We start from the raw sequence: 20,236 nt of genomic DNA on the forward strand, positions 1-20,236 counted from the left end.
AAATAAAAGCTTCCCATGAAGAAAATTTTGGAGCAAGAAACCAAACATGCGGTTGGCATTGGTAAATTGAAAACTCAACATGCATATTCCAAAAATGTTGTGTGTGATGTGTATACCGAGATATTTATCTACAAGAGGAAGAAGTTACCAGAGGTGTGTCGTTGAGGGTGTAAGTGGGAGCCTGAATTTAATAAGGAATAAGGAAGCTTATGTATGCCTCCTTGCAAAGTCAAAACAACGATAGGTTTATTGATTAGCTGATATAAGATGCAAACGTCAGCAAAAAATTTATTCAAATCTGCGTTCACCTACTTGAAAAACGTATATATATTTTAGTAGTTTTTTTTTCTTTATGCTTGTTCCACTTTTTAATCAGAAATTAATTTTATTCAGTAGCTTACATTTTTATCCAGTAGCGTTCATTTTCTTCTTTTTTTTCATTCTATATTCCTGTATTCTCCTTAATCTTAGCCTCGTTCTTCGTTCTCAGTTCTAGGTCGGTAACTTCAACTCTTTCAGCCATCCGTCAAGGTTCGAAATGGCGCGGCGGGCCACGAACATTCCCGTTTTTTTTTTTTTATTTATTTTTCTGTTCCCTTCCAACGGAGAGCGCCTTGTATAGACGTCTTGGTCGTCTGACCAAACCTTTCTCTTCACTCCCCCCCTCCCACCCCCGTATATCTCTTTTGGCGTTGTCTCTGTTCTCCACCTTCCCCTTTCTCTTCAGTGTAGATATATTTGGCGTCGTGCAAAATAAGCCTTTCATTGTAAGTTAGCGTTGGGCTTGTCTCACATTCTTGTCTCTTCTATTGGCTGTTTTTTGTTTTAGAAATATGCACCAATAGCCCAGCAGAAACCTCTTCTTCAACATGGCGCCATTTCTTTTTTTTCCCCGGTTCTTTCTGCGGGGAGGAATTTACGCCTACTGTGCCAGTTGGTCTGAAAAAACCATCTGGCATTAAAAAAAAAAAAACACGCACAACAGAGTTTTCCGGGAAAGGCACCTATAATTATAATGAAGCTGGCCACAGGAGACACTACTGCACAGTTCGATATGCACTCTATGCAGAAAAATAATATAGGGAGCAGTCATCCAAAATGCCTTGTATTGTACTGGCAATAAAATTTACAGCCGCTACAGAAGTTGAGCTAGCGACGGCATTACTGGCAAGTGGTACAGATGATTGCACCATAAAGTTATGCAGTATTTTGAAATTCACTACCCGCAACACTACTTAAACGACGCACATGTAAGCGCACATGCTTTTTAATTATATATCCCCTTGAATTTGTTATTACGCCTATCGAGGATGCACACGGCAAGCGCGCATTGACGCATTATAATGGAGTGCCCTTGTGCCACTTGTTAACAATGTCCGATCGAATGATTCAACACAATAAATACAATTACGCGAAAGTTAACAGCCTTTGTAATAAAACGAAAAAAATATGCAGAACTTAGTAAGAAACAAAAAAAAAATACCAGAGTGATCTCGTTGCAGTTGGCGTGAGCGGTGAAAAATTTTAATAAATATTGCGGGCTGTATAACATATATAATCGGGATTTGCCAGCGAATGCTGCGTGAAAAGTAATATTGAAATGCCGTTCTGTTTGACAGGCCAATATTTACGGGTCTATCAGAACTGCTAAACAATGTGGCTATGCCCATAGCTTTGAACGGACGTTGTTAACCAATGTTTAGAGATGTATAGCCAATGACAGCACTCTTACGGCAAAGCAGGCCCGGGATAGCCAGTTGCGACGCCCGGCCTAGCCATTAACGGGCATTCACCGGCAAAGCAGGGCCAGCGCTGGATGTCTGTTACAGTGGCTTTGCCAGCACTGGCATTACAGAGGCAACGGCGGGCCTTCGCGGCCCAGCCAGTGCCGGCTGACAACCATCATCGGCCCTAGTTGGCCCCATGTGATGTGCTGCCTGGGAAGAAGCAATTGTTAGTCAGCGCTTCTGTGTCGCGTCTCTCTTCTTGTGGTCGTCTGTTTGCGCTGTTGCCCAAAGTTTCAGGATGTATTGCACTTCCTTTAATACGTAAGTACACGTTTTACTTTGGGCAAACTACGTGGGTGGATAGGCGCTACTGCCTTTAAGGCCCTATAATCAGCCCTCGCATTTATTTCTGTTACCACCCAAATTTGTGATTTTGTCGTCGCGCTGCCAAGTAAAAAGAAGCGATTGTACGCGTCCGCCAAACCCGCGTGCACTCCAATATCTTTCGAAAAATACAGCGACTTCTTGAAAAGCTACGGCTGTGGAGTACGCGCTTCCCGAGATAAGCATTTTTCGCACTAATTGCCATCCCTGCTCGCAACACACAAAACAATTTTTGGAATCAATGTGTTTGGAGCGACAGGACAGCAACATCACCTTGCATGATAACGACCGCATTCCAATTCCAGACCATGACTGTCCGAACGCGTTCAATTCATTCTTTTCATCAGTATACCCTTTTTTACCGCTCATCGACATCACTGACCACGGCATAGCATCCATTATAAATAATCTGAAAGTGTCCACATCAGCAGGCATTGACGACATAAATTCAAATATAGTAAAAAACATGATATAAGTCTCGAGTATAATATTGTCTCATATATTCCGGCAATCGGTATCGACAGGAAAGCTTTCCCAAGACTGGAAATTCTCGAAGGTCATTCCCATCTTTAAACGTGGCAATAGATATTCACCACTAAATTACAGACCCATCTCACTTACTTCCACGTGCCGTAAGGTGCCAGAGCATAGAATCACCTCCCATATTTAAAATAATGCAGAGAATAATACCTTTTTTTCTCCGCAAACGAACATGAATTTAGGAAGGGTTTATCGTGCCACACGCAACTATTTGAGTTCACGACTGAATTACATTTGAATCTGGACAAAAACCTGCAAACTGACTGCTGTTAGAATCGCTAATCATTCGATCGATACCAGCTACGATGAACCAGACAGCAGGGCCTATGCCTGTCATTTACGCACGCACGTTACGTGCTGGCTACATAAGTGACGAATATTTAGTGTCAAACTCAGTGAACAAGGAACCGTACGCGGTTCCGAAACGTGAGATTGTTCACCAGACTTGAGCAGGGATCGAGATTCTCTTCCATTCCCACTATGGCGTGCATCATAATGAGATCGCAGTTTCGAAACGTATAACCCCATAATATATTTCTGCTACTACTGCATACCATTTTATTACACGTGGTGGAACATCGCTTCATTAAAACAAATTGTGCACTATCAAAAGCACATATCCAAAAGTTAGTCAGTCTGTTTCACATGAGGCAAATAAGATACGCGTGACTTGATAAAGCTTGTTCTTGGTGTAGTTGGCTTCTAATGCTTAAGGAAGTGATGTTGTGCAATAAACAGACAAGGCCTGAGAGTCTATATCAACATGGGTAAACGGGAAATTTGATTGAAATAAAATTAACAATTTATTAGAGCCGCCTATTTACGAATGTTACTAGGCATGCACAATAATGCGGTACACATTTACTCAATAACTATAGAAAACAGTGGTGAAACTTGATTGCAATGAATGCGTCACCGAAAGCGTGCCTTTTTCTCACTTTGTCTCGAAGGGGTTCTCTGGGTTTATTGCATAAGATGCAATCGCGACTTTTCTTCGCCGGCAGCATGAGCAGATGACAAAAAAAAAAAGGGATGCACGGAATCTAAATAGAAGTATAACTTTGAGTTTTTTTTTTTTGAGACACGTGCTTTGGAGATGGCCGCTTCCACGTCACTTTCAGTTCGTTTTTCCCCGCTTATTTTATTCAAAGTCCCTGGCTCATTGAGGTCGCTTAAAGTCCGATAGTTATGTACCCTTGAGATTCAATAAATAGATAATGACCCGAGAAAAGGGAAGTTAGTGCTGACTCAACCCTACACTAATGGGCAGTGGCACACACGCAGATCACTGACAGGGCGCACACTCAGTCTATTGTTGCCATCCTTTATCCCTAGTTAGTCACACCAGACAAGTACAACTGCGAACTGCAGAAGGAAGGCCTTTCGTGAAACTCTTTTGTTCTGTTAAGAATGCGAGACTCAGCACAGGAGCACTTTGAAGTGCAACATTGAACACCTGGTTCAATGCTCTCGGTCAGTTAGTGGCCGGTTCGTAGGAACGTGCCGTGGGGGGGGGGGGGGGGGGGGGCTGCGAAACATACGCGTTCTTACTGAGAGCGTGCGAAAGAGGGAGAGAAAGATAGAGAAATGAAAAGAAGTATCCCCCACGTGGTTTAGAGGGCCACCATTGTGTATCTTGCTTGCGTACATGGTGCTCACGTATAAAATGCCGAGTGACATTTTCAAATTGTCACTCGACTAGCTGGTTAGAGGTATACACTTGTCTGCTCGGCTCTCCCGTCCCATGGATGCCCTCCCGGTCGCCATGGATGCTCTCCAGATGTATAAATCCCTGTCCCAGCTCAACGACTGGCCCACGCAACGCCCAATCTCGCGTCTGACGGCGAAATTCGTGCTGGACTACGTACTTACCAGCGGGATTTCCGATGATGTTGAAATGGTCTCCCTCGCCTACAGAGCCATCGAGTGCTGGGCATCCGTGTTCCAGCATTTCGATCCAGAGGACCAAGGGTTCATCCCGAGTGATGTCTTCCACGAAGCGTTGTCAGCCTCCGGCTACAACGTGAGCAAGTACTACGTGAGGTGCCTTTTTCGAGCGTCTGAACGTTTAGGCCAGGTGTCCTTCGACAACTTCGTCAAGGCGTGCGCTACAACCGCAAAGGTGCATCCGTGACTACATCGCATTGCTTGACTTTTCGCAACGACATTTTTGAACACAGGACCACTCTCGTTGTCGTCTTCAGGATCATGATTTTATGTTTCTACGTGACTGTGCCTGCCACGAAGCCATTCCAACAGCCACGTGATGCTTTTTCCTCTGCATGGACTTACCTCTGACTGGTATATGTGCGAGCATCTTTGTGAACCGCTTTCATGACCTATGCCAATTTCATGGTCTAGTTATGAAATAAAACTGGGTTTATGCGACGAGAACAGTTTCTGTGTGGAGCTTTACTGGGCTTAGGAGTGGGCTGTGCTTGTTTAGCGACTGCTATACACGCTTCTGTCGTAATTTTGGTACATCGATTTAACGATGCCGCTAAAGTAAACCAGAAACGCTATCTCACTGCATTTTTTTTTTGCATGCGCGGTATATCCTAGAAATGGCAAGAATGTGATCATCCAACTTTTTTTTTATTTACGGGTGCTGTACATTGTCTTACTCTGCTGAAAACGTTTGTAAGGTTGCCGGAGTCTAAGCCGAGTGAGTTCTGTACTTGCGTCGTGTGTTTCATGTTCCTCGATTGTGCGTTTGCAGGACGCAGGGCATTATTCATTACTTATCCGGGGCCCTTACCTTCTACTAATTACTTCTATGTAGCTTTGAGCGACTGCTAACTCACACGCCCTGAGCAGGATTTGTCTGCCGGCGCGGCTGCTTTGAAATTGGTAGCTGTTGATTTCTACACGCGATGCACTCCATATTTTAATTAATTTTGCCGCTTGTCTACACATATGGCATGTTTGCGTCGAGAAGCAATAAAGCGCAGCTTTCCGCGTCCATTTACTGCTTTACTAGAGATGGTGCATTTCTTAAAGTCCGCATGGGCGGTCACCGCTGGTGTTTTCTTTCCAATATAGTGGACACGAATCGATGCAACAAATACATATTTGCGCGCAGGATGAGTATCACTAATTCTGATAGATGGTTCTCGCTTTTCGTTAACTTAATCTTAATTGTAGTGCGCATGTTCCTAGGGGACTTACTCTAAACTGGGCACGTAACCGCTCGTTTATAGACATCAGTTTTCTCGCTAATGTCGTTGGCTTACACCATGGGCACTGAGCGAGGCGGTGTGGTTTACGCTGCTCTACTGAAGGTACCGTCACTAGCTCCGGTTATAGCTAACTAGCAGGGTGTTGAATGAAAAAAAAAGCACTAGTTCGGGTCAGGATTCGCGCGCTACGATTTCGTTCCTATTCGGATATATAAAATAATTAATAGTTCGCGAATCGGTTCGCAATACTAAGCCGGTTCAGCAGAGTAAACTTTATTCTGCTCTATGGCGAAACGCCGCATAGTGCTATCAGCTTGTCAGCATGGCGCAGGCTTTGTCAGGAAGTGGGAGACGTGGGCAATCTAGTAGATGAGAGATATGTTTCTTAGATAAATTCTTAGATAGTTCAATGTTCCCCAGGTATAGCAACCATACACATAAAGACGGTCATCTTAGGCAGTGTCGATCGAAGCAAGAATGTGGAGCGATTCGACGCATCTTCGCTCATTCCCGCGATTCCTTGTACTGGCATCTTTACTAAGTTGGGGCATAATAATTGAAAATTGTAGGGTGTTTGAATACCAAAGCTTTCAAATGGAATCACGATTATGAGTATTTGAGAAAAACGAGCGTTCGAAATCGAATAGAGTATTTCTATTCTTTCGTAAAGTGCAAGGAAACATTATGGGAACAGGATATCGCAAATGCATGTAGCAGAGTACTAATAAATGTATTGCACTTTGTGACCCGAAATACCAAAGTTCAATACTACCATGCCATGCATCAGTTGGAAACAATCCAAACGTGATGAGATTGGATAAACAATGAGCTTATTTGTCCAGACTGGAACCGGCGTTTTCACTGGCTGCCTAAGACGCGACATGCATAATCAATGGCTGGTAGCAGTTAGGCATAAGCGACATCCTCTGAGTGTTTGCTGAAAAACTCGTTCGTCTGCAGAAACGAATATTTGACAGCTGCGAATACCACCATTTTCGATTGAAGACTATTCGTATTCCAAATTTCGAATATTTACACACCCCTAGTAAGAAATACTAGTCTTGCGATACGTATATGAGCACGGATTTGTAAACGCAAATTCTCACGGTCACATGGAATTATCGCAAAGTTTCTTTCTAAATGTATCATTTTAATTTAGTGACATAACATAGCAAGCATAAAGAAAAAGAAAACTTGGTCGAGAATATATCCTAAATAAAAGGCGTCGTTAAGTATAATATCCTATTGTGTTACACGCGCAATGATTACAAGCGACAATATTCATGTAATATAAAGCAAGCTAGTCTAAAACATACAGCAAACATGCTTTATGTGCATCGCAATGTGCATAAGTCAACTATGAAAATTTGCATATAATCTGCATGCTGCGCTGTCATCAACAGGAATTTATGCAATGAAAGCCGGCTATGGCCGCTATATTTTTCAATCAATGTTGCCATTGTTTGCAGCGGAGGCCACAAATTCGACAAACGCCCTTGGACTCTCCCCTTCATCGGCTGGTGCAAAGCACCCAGGGCCTTCATCCCGTCCAGTCGGACTGTTTTCCACTGTTGATGGACAGTGGAAGCCAACGTTTGCTTTCACTGTGTCTCCATAGACATGCCTTCGAATGGAATATCCGGAAAAGAGTTCGCGATATCTTCAATGATTATTGCCACACACAAGGAATGTGAATTTACTGCTTAAACACTGTTGACTCCGAATAAAGGCGCACTTCGGCCTCAAGAAAAGTCAGACTCCACCGCCGTGGTTTCACGCCTGTGAAAGCGGTGTGCCGACAAATATACTGATACAGTGGGAGAACTGCGGCGGAACAATGCATTGACTCCGAATTTGTCATTCAAATACGAATGTCTGCTGGCTAGCAGTGGTCTCGCAATGACTCCATTCATTATTCAGCAAACGTCAAGGGTGTTGAAAAGATCGCAGTTGCGATTACAGTGTGAGCTGACGTATTTAAAGCGGACTCTCTATAGGCGTAAGGTAGATACTGTGTATCTGTTACTCGTTTAATAAATCCGCGAATAGATTACTGTGAATAATTTATTGTGAAGCGCTTTCACGGAGTGATAAGAGGTACTGTCAAGTTCGGGCCGAATTCTTAATACTTTTGGGTCATCGGCCGGCCGAAAATACTGGGTGTATGAAAAAAAACGTCCCCGCAAGAAATATCCCCGGTAGGTACGCCATCTAGGAAAGAAAGTCTCCAGGTGGAAAATTAACCAAAGAACGAATTCTGTGCGAAATCGCTTGACAAAGTTCTGCACTTTTCATTCGACACTTGGCCTAATTTTCGGCCACCTGGGATTCGAAAAAGAACGAAGTTGAAACCGAATCGTTTGCCCAATAGCCCTCAGGAAATCTTCAATTATCCTTGCCCCGGCAGTGTAGTACTCTCATTGGTTGTGAACACGCTGCTGGAACTTATCATGAACACGGCGCCCCTTCTTAATGAGCTGGGAAGTAAAAGAGTGTGAACAGTTTTACTGATCAAACAGTTGGTCACTACAATGCGGATGCTTCTGAATTTTTGCGAACCAATTACGCAGTTTTCATTCCTTGCCGCAGGTGGGAGACTGAAAGACAATCGTCGTCAAATGGGACCATTCCCTCGCACGATTCATTGAGGGAGCACTCATATGTGTCGAAATGCCGGAGCAGCCATCTTGACAAAGCATTCCCGATTTGAAGATAACTGCCCGGGAATTTGAAAACTTCCAGCGAGATTGCGTCTGTTGGGCCACAGAGATGTGTTAGGTGTGACTGATTCAATTCGTTCACCACGTTTTCAGCATTGGCAATGTGATGTATTGCTCAGGCGAGTGCGGTTTCACCAGTTTCTTTTGTGATTTTGTGATCTTTAGGCAAACTTTCTTTCTCAAACCTCAAACGAGTTTTTGTGCGGAATGGTGCGGGGTACCCGCGCGTCTGTTGAATATGTTGGAGTACTTGAGGGTTTGTTAACGTGTTTGTAAACTCCCAAAGTGTCACAGTGCGAAAACGCGGTCTCCCCGCCTCTATACTTACCTTTGGGCATCTAAACAGAGCTGAGAGGAATAAATGTTGTCTACCTATCAGACTCAATAATCTGTTCGTATAAAACATTTACGAGAGATTTGGAGAATGGTACTAGGTGCATTTCATGAAATAATGCGGTATAGTAATAACGCAGTATCTCAAAGCGGTCGTAGTGAGACACGCATTTATGGTATTAGATATTTTAGCAATGTTTCTGTAAGAAGTCTGTAATGGAAAATGTTAGGATTCTTCCTGTTTTCTTTTTTTTTCAAATAAAAACACAATAAATGCTTTAAATTGACAGGCCTATCAGAAACATGGATGTATACATCTGAAACAATAAGTGATAAGCGAAATGAGACATTTAGTTGGCGTATCTCTGTAATAATTTGAAGATTTCGTCATGCCTCCTGTTACCTAAGGTTGCTTTAATTTTGATTGGACGCGTCATTATATATACAATTATTATGAGTGTGCAGGTGGCTTTCGGTGATTGTGAATATTCGCCCTACGCCGTATCTTGTTGACTACTTGGATAACCACGGACATGTCTTTTTCGGTTACATGATCCCCCCAAATGCCATTTTATCCTTGAACTCTTTTTATCTTGAAGGGTTCTGCAGTATTTTGCAAATAAAAAAAATATACTGCCTACAAATTTTTTGTATAAGTTATGCCACACAATGTACTTAAACACGTTCAGTACTTAAACCAAATGTAAGCTCGGTGTGACGTAGAATGCCTTCACAACATTTGCGAAAATTCAGGGGAAAAGCCGTATATATATATATATATATATATATATATATATATATATATATAACGATTTCTTGCATTTGATGAAGGAATTATCTTACAGGGGCTGTAATTGAACCACACAAATCTACCTTCACACTCTGATATGTAGCATTGTTCTGGGTATATTACCTATATCCACTTTTGGTGGCACTTGTACTTCTCCCAGGGCGTCGTGCTAAATTATGGGCCGTTTATAACAATAAACAAGCTTATAATGCGTAAAGCGTATAAATAGGCAATTACTTGCAAATCCCTATTTAAAGTACACACTTTGCACATTGCAGCAGATCCTTCCTAACGTGCCCCTTAAATTCGCCAAAAGTAAATAGCGTTAATGGTTGAATTCAACGATGGTGCCGGCAATATCTAATGCGGAACCATTGTTTTCAGCACAGGACCAAACTGCTATCGCTCTTAATTTTTTTAAATATTCCACTTACACTACAGTTAAAGAGGCCTTGCAAAGCGCCAGGGAAAGTTTGTCGTACGGCACCGTTGGCATCACCTCGATGCGGCGTTATTGTGCACTTCGTAGACAGGACGTGACGAAAGAGGGCGCCTCGTATGATGATTGGTGAAAATTTTAATGCGCGATTTACGTTCGCACGATACTGTGAGTGTACTGCGCATAAATCTACGGCGTTACGTTTTGCAACTAATTTACTTGTTGCGGAGATGCGGGGGAAGTTTTACAACCGCGGGAACGACGCATCACGCGCCAAATACTTACGCGCGACAACGGCCGCCTCGCGGAAGCTGTTGAAACCGTAAAAGTGATGCCATGGCCTCCTTAATTTTACCGCGCAGCGCCCAATCACGGAAGCCATAACAACGCCATGGAACGTCATCAACAGGATAGAAAACCATGGCGCGCCGACTTCGGCTAATGGTCTGCTGCTCAACGTTTATAGATACCTTGCTGCTTCTATCGGGTGGCACCTTATGGCATCACGGGAGAGTGAAACGTGCCCTTTAATGTCGCGAAAAGTTCAGTGGATGGTAGCTCTCATTTGCTTGCATTTTGAAATGTCTGCCCCTTTCTGGGGTTTTACGTGCCAAAGCAAGTTCTTATTGTCAGGCATGCCGTAGTGGAATTAAAAAGATTAAGTTTCACCCCGTGGATTTCGTTAACCTGCACTACAACGCAAGCACACGGGCATTTTTGCATTTCGCCTCTATCGAAATGCGGTCGCCGCGGCCGGGATTCGATCCCGCAATCTCCTGCTCAGCAGCGCAACGCCTTAACTGACTGAGCCACTACAGCGGGTACTTTTAAAAATTTCTCTCACCGATAACTTGGGTGTGTGGGGGTTAATTTTCCTAATTTCTTTTGCTCTGTGTTATGTGACACGCTGAGAATAGTTATAGATCCAACATGGTTATCCGAAAGCGGGTCACAGGGCCCTTGACAGTCACAGATAATTTATTTTATTGTGCGAAATGTAGGACTACTAGTATGGGCTTCCTACCACTCTCGATTGAGGCATCACGAGGGATGGATGGATGGATTCCATATGATGATGATTTATTGGTCTTCTCTTTGAAATGGGACGGTGACAAATAGTCACCTAGCCAGCATGAGTTAATCAGGTAAGCTATACATGTTTTTTATCTAGCATTTTGGTATACAATTCATTATTTTATTTTCCTCTCAATATCTACCTTGTACCTCTTCCTATGACTAAAAGATCAAATCAGGTCGTACCAATCTTTTCCCGGCTTTTTTTTCCTACCAATACTCTAAACGTGGCTTGTTTATATCGACTGCACACCGGTTGATGCTTCCGTCCACTTTAAACCCAAGCGCTTCTGGAAGGTGTACGTTACCTACTGTTCTCACTGGGCGAATGCCTTCACATTCCACTAAAATGTGTTGAGTGGTCTCCGGTTCTTTGCTGCAGCAAACACATGCCTCATCTAGTTCAAAATAATAATTTGCTCCGGTTGCTTTTGGTCCTTAGGCAACCGGCTCGAGCCCAAATAGCAATGCACTGCCCTTTGTGTTATCGTACGGATTTTCTCTTGTAATTTCTTTCTTCCAGTTCTTTTAAATATCCATTCTCATTTTTGTTTCCATTGTTTGCATCCAATTTACTGTGTCTATTTCTCTTGCTTTCTTTCTGATGATTCCTGGCTGTCTATTTACAGTTTGAATGTTTCTGTACTTGGTTGCCAACTTCCTTGACCTCTTCCTCCATTCTGTGCCCACGCTTTTCAGATACAGATACTTGTGCACTTCAGCCGTCTTTTATTTTAACCCATGTTCCTGGGTCTTTAAAAACTAATTTTGTGTTGTGATTCTCTGACTTCAAAGGATGCCCAAGCCATGTCACCTTACACGGCCTCGTTTGTAGTTTTACCGCTCGCTCCCAAGGCCAACCTACTGATCGTTGGTTAGCTTCCAGCCACGACAGGATATCCGATTGTAAGCACAGAATGGCATTTGCAAACGTTAGCGCTGGCACCATTACTACTTTCCAGATTCCACTCACCACCTAATACTCATTTTGCCCCCCCCCCCACCCCCCACCCCAGTGCTCCCTGTTTCATTATCGCTGCATTCCGCTTTCCCTTTAGTTTCAGAATATCTTGGTGGGTGCTTGAGTAAGTCTATCCTTCGTTTAAGTATCCGCCGAGGTACTTATATTACTTGACTATGGGTACGCCTTGTCAAATTGACACCACGTAAGTACTCGTCTTTTCACTAAAGATCGTAATTCATGATTTTTGTGAGCTAAAGTTCAGGCCTAGATTTGATGATGATGATGATATATGTTGTTTTCTGGCGCAAGGGCCAGCTATGGCCAAAGAGCGCCAAGACGTGGTGTACTTACTGAATGAGCAATGGTATGATGAATGACAGTGGGTAGGTGTAGGGTGGCTGTAAAGGGGCCTAAAATTCGGCGCACTAAAGGTGCGTAAAATACAAAATTAATAAGATCATGACAATGATGTGATAGGGCGCAATGAATATGGTATAAAAAAAATCTGTGAGCGATACAAGGCACTACTGCCTCACAGAGACCCTTAGAAGCAAGAGCCTGGAGGAGAGTGCATTTCAAAATGCTGTCGCAGCAGCGTCCTCTGAAAGAGGACTCTGCTACAAATCTCTCGGGCGAAGAACTTGCAAAATGTCGATGTCGTTTAAAAAGGCTAAAACTGAGTCGTGCTGAAATACCGGGTCATTAGCTAAAAACATCGCTGGGTGAAGGGGTATGTTCTCTCTATAGGCTTGAACAAAGTGTTTCTTTCTTTCAGGTTCTATTAATGGACACTGTACTAGGATGTGAAGTACAGTAAGTGCTTCCCCGCATCTAGTACAGGTTGGGGGTTCGCCTCCAGACAGCAGGTAATTATGCGTGCTGTAAGTGTGTCCTATTCTGAGCCTGCAGAATAGGACATCATTTCTTCTAGATTTCGTGGTCGATGGCCAGTTTCCTAAATGGGGCTTAATTAAATGGAGCTTGTTATGAGTCTGGCCGTCCCACAAACGTTGCCAGTGGACTCGAAGTCTCTTGCGTAGATATGGCTTCATATCGGGAACAGGGACGGGCATAGATGTGTTGCCAGCTTTTGCCTCGATGGATGTGGCAAGCTGGTCTGCCAGTACATTTCCCTCGATTTCTCGGTGTCCTGGCACCCAGCACACCACAACATGCTGCCCAGACGCATAAATACTACATATCAATGAATAAAGCGATATTATTACTGGATTTTTGTGCCTTTTTAGAGATTTTAAAGCTTTTACTACGCTCAGCGAGTCTGTGTAGATGATTGCTTTGGGTATTTTCGAGTCGTTGATGTGTTTAAGAGCCGACAGTATTGCATAAGCCTCTGCTGTAAAAATGCTCGTTTGTGGGTGCAGGGCGTCGGCATCTGAAAATGATGGGCCAACCGCTGCATAAGAGACGCCAGCATGAGACTTTGATGCATCGGTGTAAAATTCCGGACAGGAGTATTTATGCTGCAGTTCAAGGAAGTGCATTCGAATGTGTGCAACGGGGGCGTGCTTCGTAACATGTAAAAAGGACAAATCACACTCTACAATCTGCCACTGCCACGGTGCGACCTGTATAGTGGGTGTCATTAGACGATGTTCAAACAGTGGGACATCCATTTCCTTAGCCAGACTTCTCACACGCAACGAGAAGGGCTCTCTTACTGCAGGGCGGTTATGAAAGAGGTGGGAGCTGGACAAATCGTTTACGGTGGAATATGAGGTATGTTCACTGTTTGCGTTCACGCTAAGGAAATACATGAAAGCTGTGTAGGTCCTCTGCAAGTGGAGGGACCACTCATTGGATTCCACGTAAAGGCTTTCTACAGGGCTTGTCCTGAAGGCACCTGTAGACAAGCGAATACCTAGATGGTGGATGGGGTCCAGCATCTTCAACGCGGTTGGGGTGGCTGACTGATAAATTATGGCCCCGTAGTCTAGGCGTGTTCGTATCAGGCTTTTATACAAGTTTAACAGACATTTTTTGTCGCTACCCCATGTAGTGTGTGACAACACTTTTAAAATATTCATTGTTTTCATGCACTTGTTTTTTAGATATTTTAGGTGTGGTATGAATGTCAGCTTTGTGTCAAGAATTATGCGTAAGAATTTATGTTCCGTTTTTACAGGTAGACTCTGTCCTTGCAGGTGAATGTCGGGGTCGGGGTACAGTCCTCTCTTACGAGAAAAAAGGACGCAGGTGCTCTTTTGTGGATTTAGGCAGAACCCATTCTCGTCTGCCCATTTAGCCACCTTGTTCAGACCAAGCTGAACCTGCCGCTCACAGATGGCAAGGTTGCACGATTTAAATCCAATCTGTACATCATCGACGTACGTTGAGTAAAACATGTTGCGTGGGATGCATAGACGCAAGGAATTCATTTTTATAATAAAGAGAGTGCAACTAAGCACTCCACCCTGCGGCACTCCGGTTTCCTGCACAAAAGGTCGCGATAAAGCATCGCCAACTCGAACACGGAATGTGCGATTCAGCAGATAACTCTCAATCACATTTAACATATTACCACGTATACCAAAGTGGGAAAGGTCTCTCAATATTCCGAACCGCCATGTGGTGTCGTAGGCCTTTTCCATGTCTAGAAATACGGACAGAAAGAACTGTTTGTGAATAAAAGCTTCGCGTATCTGCGCCTCAATACGTATCAAATGGTCAGTGGTGGATCGACCCTCGCGAAAACCGCACTGGTATGGGTCAAGCAGTTTGTTTGATTCTAGGAAATGTAGCAGGCGGCGGTTTATCATTTTTTCGAAGACTTTGCAGAGACAGCTAGTTAGTGCTATAGGCCGGTAACTCGAAACAGACGATGGATCCTTGCCCTGTTTCAGGATAGGAATTATAATGGCCTCTTTCCAGGCAGACGGTATCTCGCCGGAAGACCATACAGCGTTGTAGAGGGAAAGGAGGGTTTTCTGTGTTTCGTGGGGAAGGTGCTTCAGCATTTCATATATGACACGGTCAGCTCCTGGAGCAGAATTATTGCAGCAGTTTAGTGATGCCTGTAGCTCAGCTAATCTTAATGGTTCGTTATATGCCTCGTGTTTTTTGCATTTTCGTTCCAGCTTCTGTCCTTCTATTCTGGCTTTGTATCGTTTAAATGTTTCCGAGTAGTGCGATGAGCTGGACACATGTTCAAAATGTGCGCCCAGGAAGTTCGCTTGGTCTTCCAAGCTGTCGCCCTGTGTGCTTACCAAAGGGAGTGAATATGTTTGTCGTCCTCTTACCTTATTTACCCTGTTCCAGACTTTGGATTCATCTGTATACGAGTTTATACCTGATAAAAACTTCCGCCAGCTCTCTCTTCTGGCCTGTCGGCGCGTTCTCCTACCTTGGGATTTTACCTTCTTAAAATTGACAAGATTCTCCGCAGTAGGATACTCACGTAGCAGCCCCCACGCTTTGTTCTGTTTCCTACGAGCGCTCCTACATTCGTCGTTCCACCATGGGACACGGCGTTTGCATGCCACACTACTCATTTGGGATATGCATTTAGAAGCGGCATCAATTATAAAGGTAGTGAAATACTCCACAGCAGCATCAATTCCTAACGAAGACATGTCAGCCCAGGAGATACTACTAGTAAGAGTTCGAAATTTCTCCCAATCGGCTGTATCAACCTTCCATCGAGGGGCTTGTGGTGAGGACTCATTTTGTTTGGTTGTTCTCAGTAGTATTGGGAAGTGATCGCTCCCGTAAGGATTTTTGGTAACTTCCCATTTAAGTTCAGAAAATAGAGACGCGGAAGCTATGCTCAGATCAATAGAAGAAAATGTTCTGTTTGCAGTACAGTAAAATGTAGGTGCCTTTTTATTCAGGAGGCACGCACCAGACGAGAAAAGAAATTGTTCAACAAGACGACCTCGTGCATCGATACGAGAGTCGCCCCACAGACTGCTGTGCGCATTGAAATCGCCAAGAACAAGATAAGGTTCTGGCAATTCGTCTATAAAGGACTGAAATTCATGTTTGTGTAAGTGGTAATGTGGGGGTATGTAAAGCGAGCAAATGGTGATTAGTTTGTTTAGAAGAACAAGTCGAACTGCCACTGCTTCAAGGGGCGTTTGTAGCTGCAAACGTTGGCATGCTATGCTTTTGTGTATTATGATGGCAACACCGCCTGATGATGCGAGAGCATCATCGCGATCTTTACGAAACGTAACATACTGTCGGAGAAAGTTTGTATGTTTTGATTTTAAGTGTGTTTCCTGTACACACAGCACTTTTGGATTGTGTTGGTAAAGGAGTTCTTGGATATCGTCGAGGTTCCTAAGAAGGCCTCTGACGTTCCACTGCATAATTTGCGTGTCCATAGTGAAGGTAAATTGGTGCTGTGTGTACGAAGAAGAACGTGTTTTAGCCTACAGAGCCGTTTGCGGCCCTGTGATTTTGGTTCTGTCTTTTCTAGAGCGGTCCAAAGAATTTGGCTGCTCTTTAGGTGCTGACTGCACCACCTTGCTTGGAGTAGTGTCCATAGCCTCTTCCGAAGCGCTGGACACTCGCTCTAACGAGCGATGTGTACGTCGTGTAGCCTTCGCCTCGAGGGACGAAGGTTGTGGCCTCACCAGCCCGGAGGCCGATGGGTCCTCCTTAGCCTCTGAGCTGCGATGGCTGCTGCCAGCGCTAGTGGAGGCCTCTGGTGTGGCCGATTTCGAGAAGGGCAGGGCAGCCTTAGCTGCTCCCACCATGGGGGCGGGTGGCAGTCGCCTCAGTACGCTGCGCGTACCTTGGGCGACCGCCGGGGTCCGTCGTGATGCTGCCCCCTGTTGCACCACTTCGGCAAAAGAAGTTTTCGTTGAAAATGAAGGCGAAAGACGCTGTCGTGCTTCCCGGAAAGTGATATTCTCTTTGACTTTGATCGTAATTATCTCTTTTTCTTTCTTCCAGGCTGCGCAAGATCTGGAATATGCAGGGTGGCTGCCATCGCAGTTTGCGCAATGGGCCTCAGCAGTACATTCATCAGCAGAGTGATCTTTTGCAGCGCATTTCGCACAAGTTAGTTGTCCTCGGCAGCGTTGAGAAGCATGGCCAAACCTCTGACACTTGTAGCAACGTCGTGGATTTGGAATGTAAGGTCTTACACGCAGTTTAAGGTAGCCTGTTTCTATTGCATCTGGGAGTGTGCTAGAACCAAAAGTGAGTACTATGTGTTTGGTTGGTAGTTCTTTGTTGTCGCGCCTGATTTTTATGCGTTGCACATTTATAACGTTTTCTTCTTTCCATCCATTCAGGAGTTCTTCGTCAGTCAAATCCATGAGGTCGTTGTCTGAAACCACACCCTTGACGGTGTTCATTGTTCGGTGTGCGCTGACAGATATGGTTTTATCTCCAAATGCCACCAGGTTTGTGAGTTTCTCATACTGCATTTTGTCTTTTACCTCAATCAGAAGGTCACCACTTGCCATCTTGGTGGCTTTGTAGCCACTTCCAATGACCTCTGTGAGACATTTTGACACTAAGAAGGGTGAAATGTTTGTCGCTTTTTTGTCGGTGTTTTCACAGTGAATCACGTGGAAACGTGGAAAAATTTCGGTGGCCTTTGTGAAGAAGTTGAAGGATTCATCGGTGCGCCCTCTTTTTATGAGAGGGCGATCAGGGAGTTTGGGGTATGAGGAAGCCATACAAATTAAAGTGACTTCGGCAGCGGTGCCAGCCGCCCACCGCGGAGCCCAACAAGGGGACGCGACAGGGTTGTTATGAACAAGACCTGCCAACGCCAGCTGTACACAACCACTATAACCAAATATGATATAACCAAGGTTGGCTATCTCACACAAGGTTAACCCTAGCTGCCTGGAAAATCAGAATATAAGAAGTAAGAAGGAGACAGGAAAGATTGAAAGTGAGAGAAAAAGACGAAGATTGAAGAGGAGGATAGGAAAAGGCAACTACCGATTTCCCCCGGGTGGGTCAGTCCGGGGGTGCCGTCTATGTGAAGCCGAGGCCAAAGGGGTGTGTTGCCTCTGCCGGGGGGCCATAAAGGTCCGAACACCCGGCATCGGCTCAACCCCCAGGATCCCCCTTTCCCCAGACACGGCTCAGCCGCGCACGGCTACACGCGGGAGGGTCCAACCCTCATGTGCTCGGGTCCGTGGTGTCGCAACACACCAAACGCCTGCTTGCGCAGACGCCCCTGCGGGGTAGGCCTAGATTTCTCACTGCGTCGCCACAGATATACGCAAGTGTTTGTAAATCTCTTGTATTGTCCGCTAGTAGCACTATGTCGTCCGCATACATGAGTCCAGGGACCTTCTTTTGCACCATTTGTCCACTATGAATAAGTCAAACCCCAACTCGCTGTTTTACAGTCATCTTTCTATGTCATTAACATAAAGCGTGAACAATGGAGAAAGAGGGCATATTTGCTTCAGTCGTGGGCGAATTCCCACCTCTTCATTAGCTTTTCGACCTTCCCATACAACTTGCACTCGGTTTTCTCTATGTATCTCCCTCAGCAGCTGCACGAAATCGTCATCTATGCCTTTATGCCTTAGTGCTTAAGAATATCCTATAACAATTCCCTATCTACGTTGTCGTAGGCTCTTTTAATGTCTAAAAATGCTATCAATAAAGGTCTATATGAGCTATTGAAATCTCTATGCACTGAGTTAGTATTAACATATTATCCTGAAAGCGTCTGTCTGGCCTGAACCCATTCTGTAGTTTACCCAGCACATCATTTTTCTGCACCCACTTCGACAGGTCTAATTTTATGGCTTCCATTGCAATTCTGTATCTCACCGATGTGACTGCAACTGACCTGTACGAGCTCGTCTTATCCAAATTACCTTTGCCCCGGTAGATGAGGTAACGTTCACCTTGCTTTCGCGCCATCCAACTGGAATTTTCTTCAGTCTAATCACTAATCTATGCCACTAGTCAGCAGTGCCTTGCTCTTTGAACCGAGGTTTTTCAATAGCTGTATAGGGATTTCATCGGGTCCTGCTGCTGTCTTATTAGCGACATTTCTGCTGCCTTATTGCAATACAAGCTTTCTACGCTAATTTTTTATGTCAGGCTTCTTTGTTGTTGCTGGATCTGTTGTCTGAACTACTATTTCTTTTGTGCCGAAGTGATACCTAATAACGTCTGTGATGTACCGCAGCACATCGGCTCCTTTGTACGTGCTACGGTCTTCATCCGTTATTGCCGTTTGCGAGTTTTTAGTTTGGAGCCACGAGTGCTTTTGTATGGTTCCACAATCTTTTTGGGGCGCCTTTGTCTCGTTTGCGAATGTTATGCACCCAGCGTTGACTTTCGCATCTAATTTTCTCTTGCACGAGCTCACTGACAGCGTAAACTGTTATGGGCGCATTCCAATAGCCGTTTCGGGTCGCGTTGATGCCGCCGCGTAGCCGCTATCGCCGGAAACGCAAAACAAGTACCCGATTCCCGCCGTGATCGAACCCGCGCCCGCTGCGTGTTATCCAGAAACTCTACCACTGAGCCACGCAAGCGCTTGCTATACAGGCGGAAAATACAATAAGGCAAACGCACGGGTAGACGACTCGAGCCTCCGCCAGTATGGTGGCGCCATCTCGGTAAGATGCCTGCAAAGCAGCGTCCGCAGGCGCACACGACGATATGCGATTGAAACGAGGTGCGCAATCAATGCGCTCCCGAGCGCCACTATGGTATGGCCTCCGCCAGTATGGTGGCGCCATCTAGTTAAGGTGCCTGCAAAAGCGGCGCGTCCGACATGTAAGTTTGATCGGGCTCAGCCATGGAGGAAGGAAAAAAAACTAGGAGGGAGCGTCACGTGACAATCTTGAAGCCTAGTCATAAAAAATTTAGAGGAATGGGATGATGGGAAATAGGCCCTCACGTGATAGGCAAGCGGTAGATTTTACTCGGCTCGCTTCGGAGGCTTCGGTTTCGTCTGCTGCGGGGGTTTCGGAATATGCGCATATACTCGGCGCGGCAAACGCGCGCCGAGGTTAGTTCATGAAGGGATCCGTGTGGCAGTCGAGTCTTTGTAACGCACCGAACCACCACGCAGCTGGCCGCTTAATTGGCAGACAGGCGCCAAGTCTGTTGCGAACGAAGGCGTCGGCAT

At 44.9% G+C, this 20,236-nt stretch overlaps 1 protein-coding gene across 1 annotated transcript; it reads left to right on the forward strand.

Annotated features, from left to right (window-relative positions):
* Positions 1-4,416: 4,416 nt before the first annotated feature.
* LOC125945759 (sorcin-like) lies at positions 4,417-4,785 on the forward strand. The gene has a single exon (XM_049668038.1). It carries the CDS (start codon positions 4,417-4,419, stop codon positions 4,783-4,785), a length of 369 nt encoding a protein of 122 aa, XP_049523995.1.
* Positions 4,786-20,236: the final 15,451 nt, after the last annotated feature.

Source organism: Dermacentor silvarum, chromosome 5, assembly GCF_013339745.2.
Source record: "Dermacentor silvarum isolate Dsil-2018 chromosome 5, BIME_Dsil_1.4, whole genome shotgun sequence".
NCBI classification, from domain to species: Eukaryota; Metazoa; Arthropoda; class Arachnida; order Ixodida; family Ixodidae; genus Dermacentor; species Dermacentor silvarum.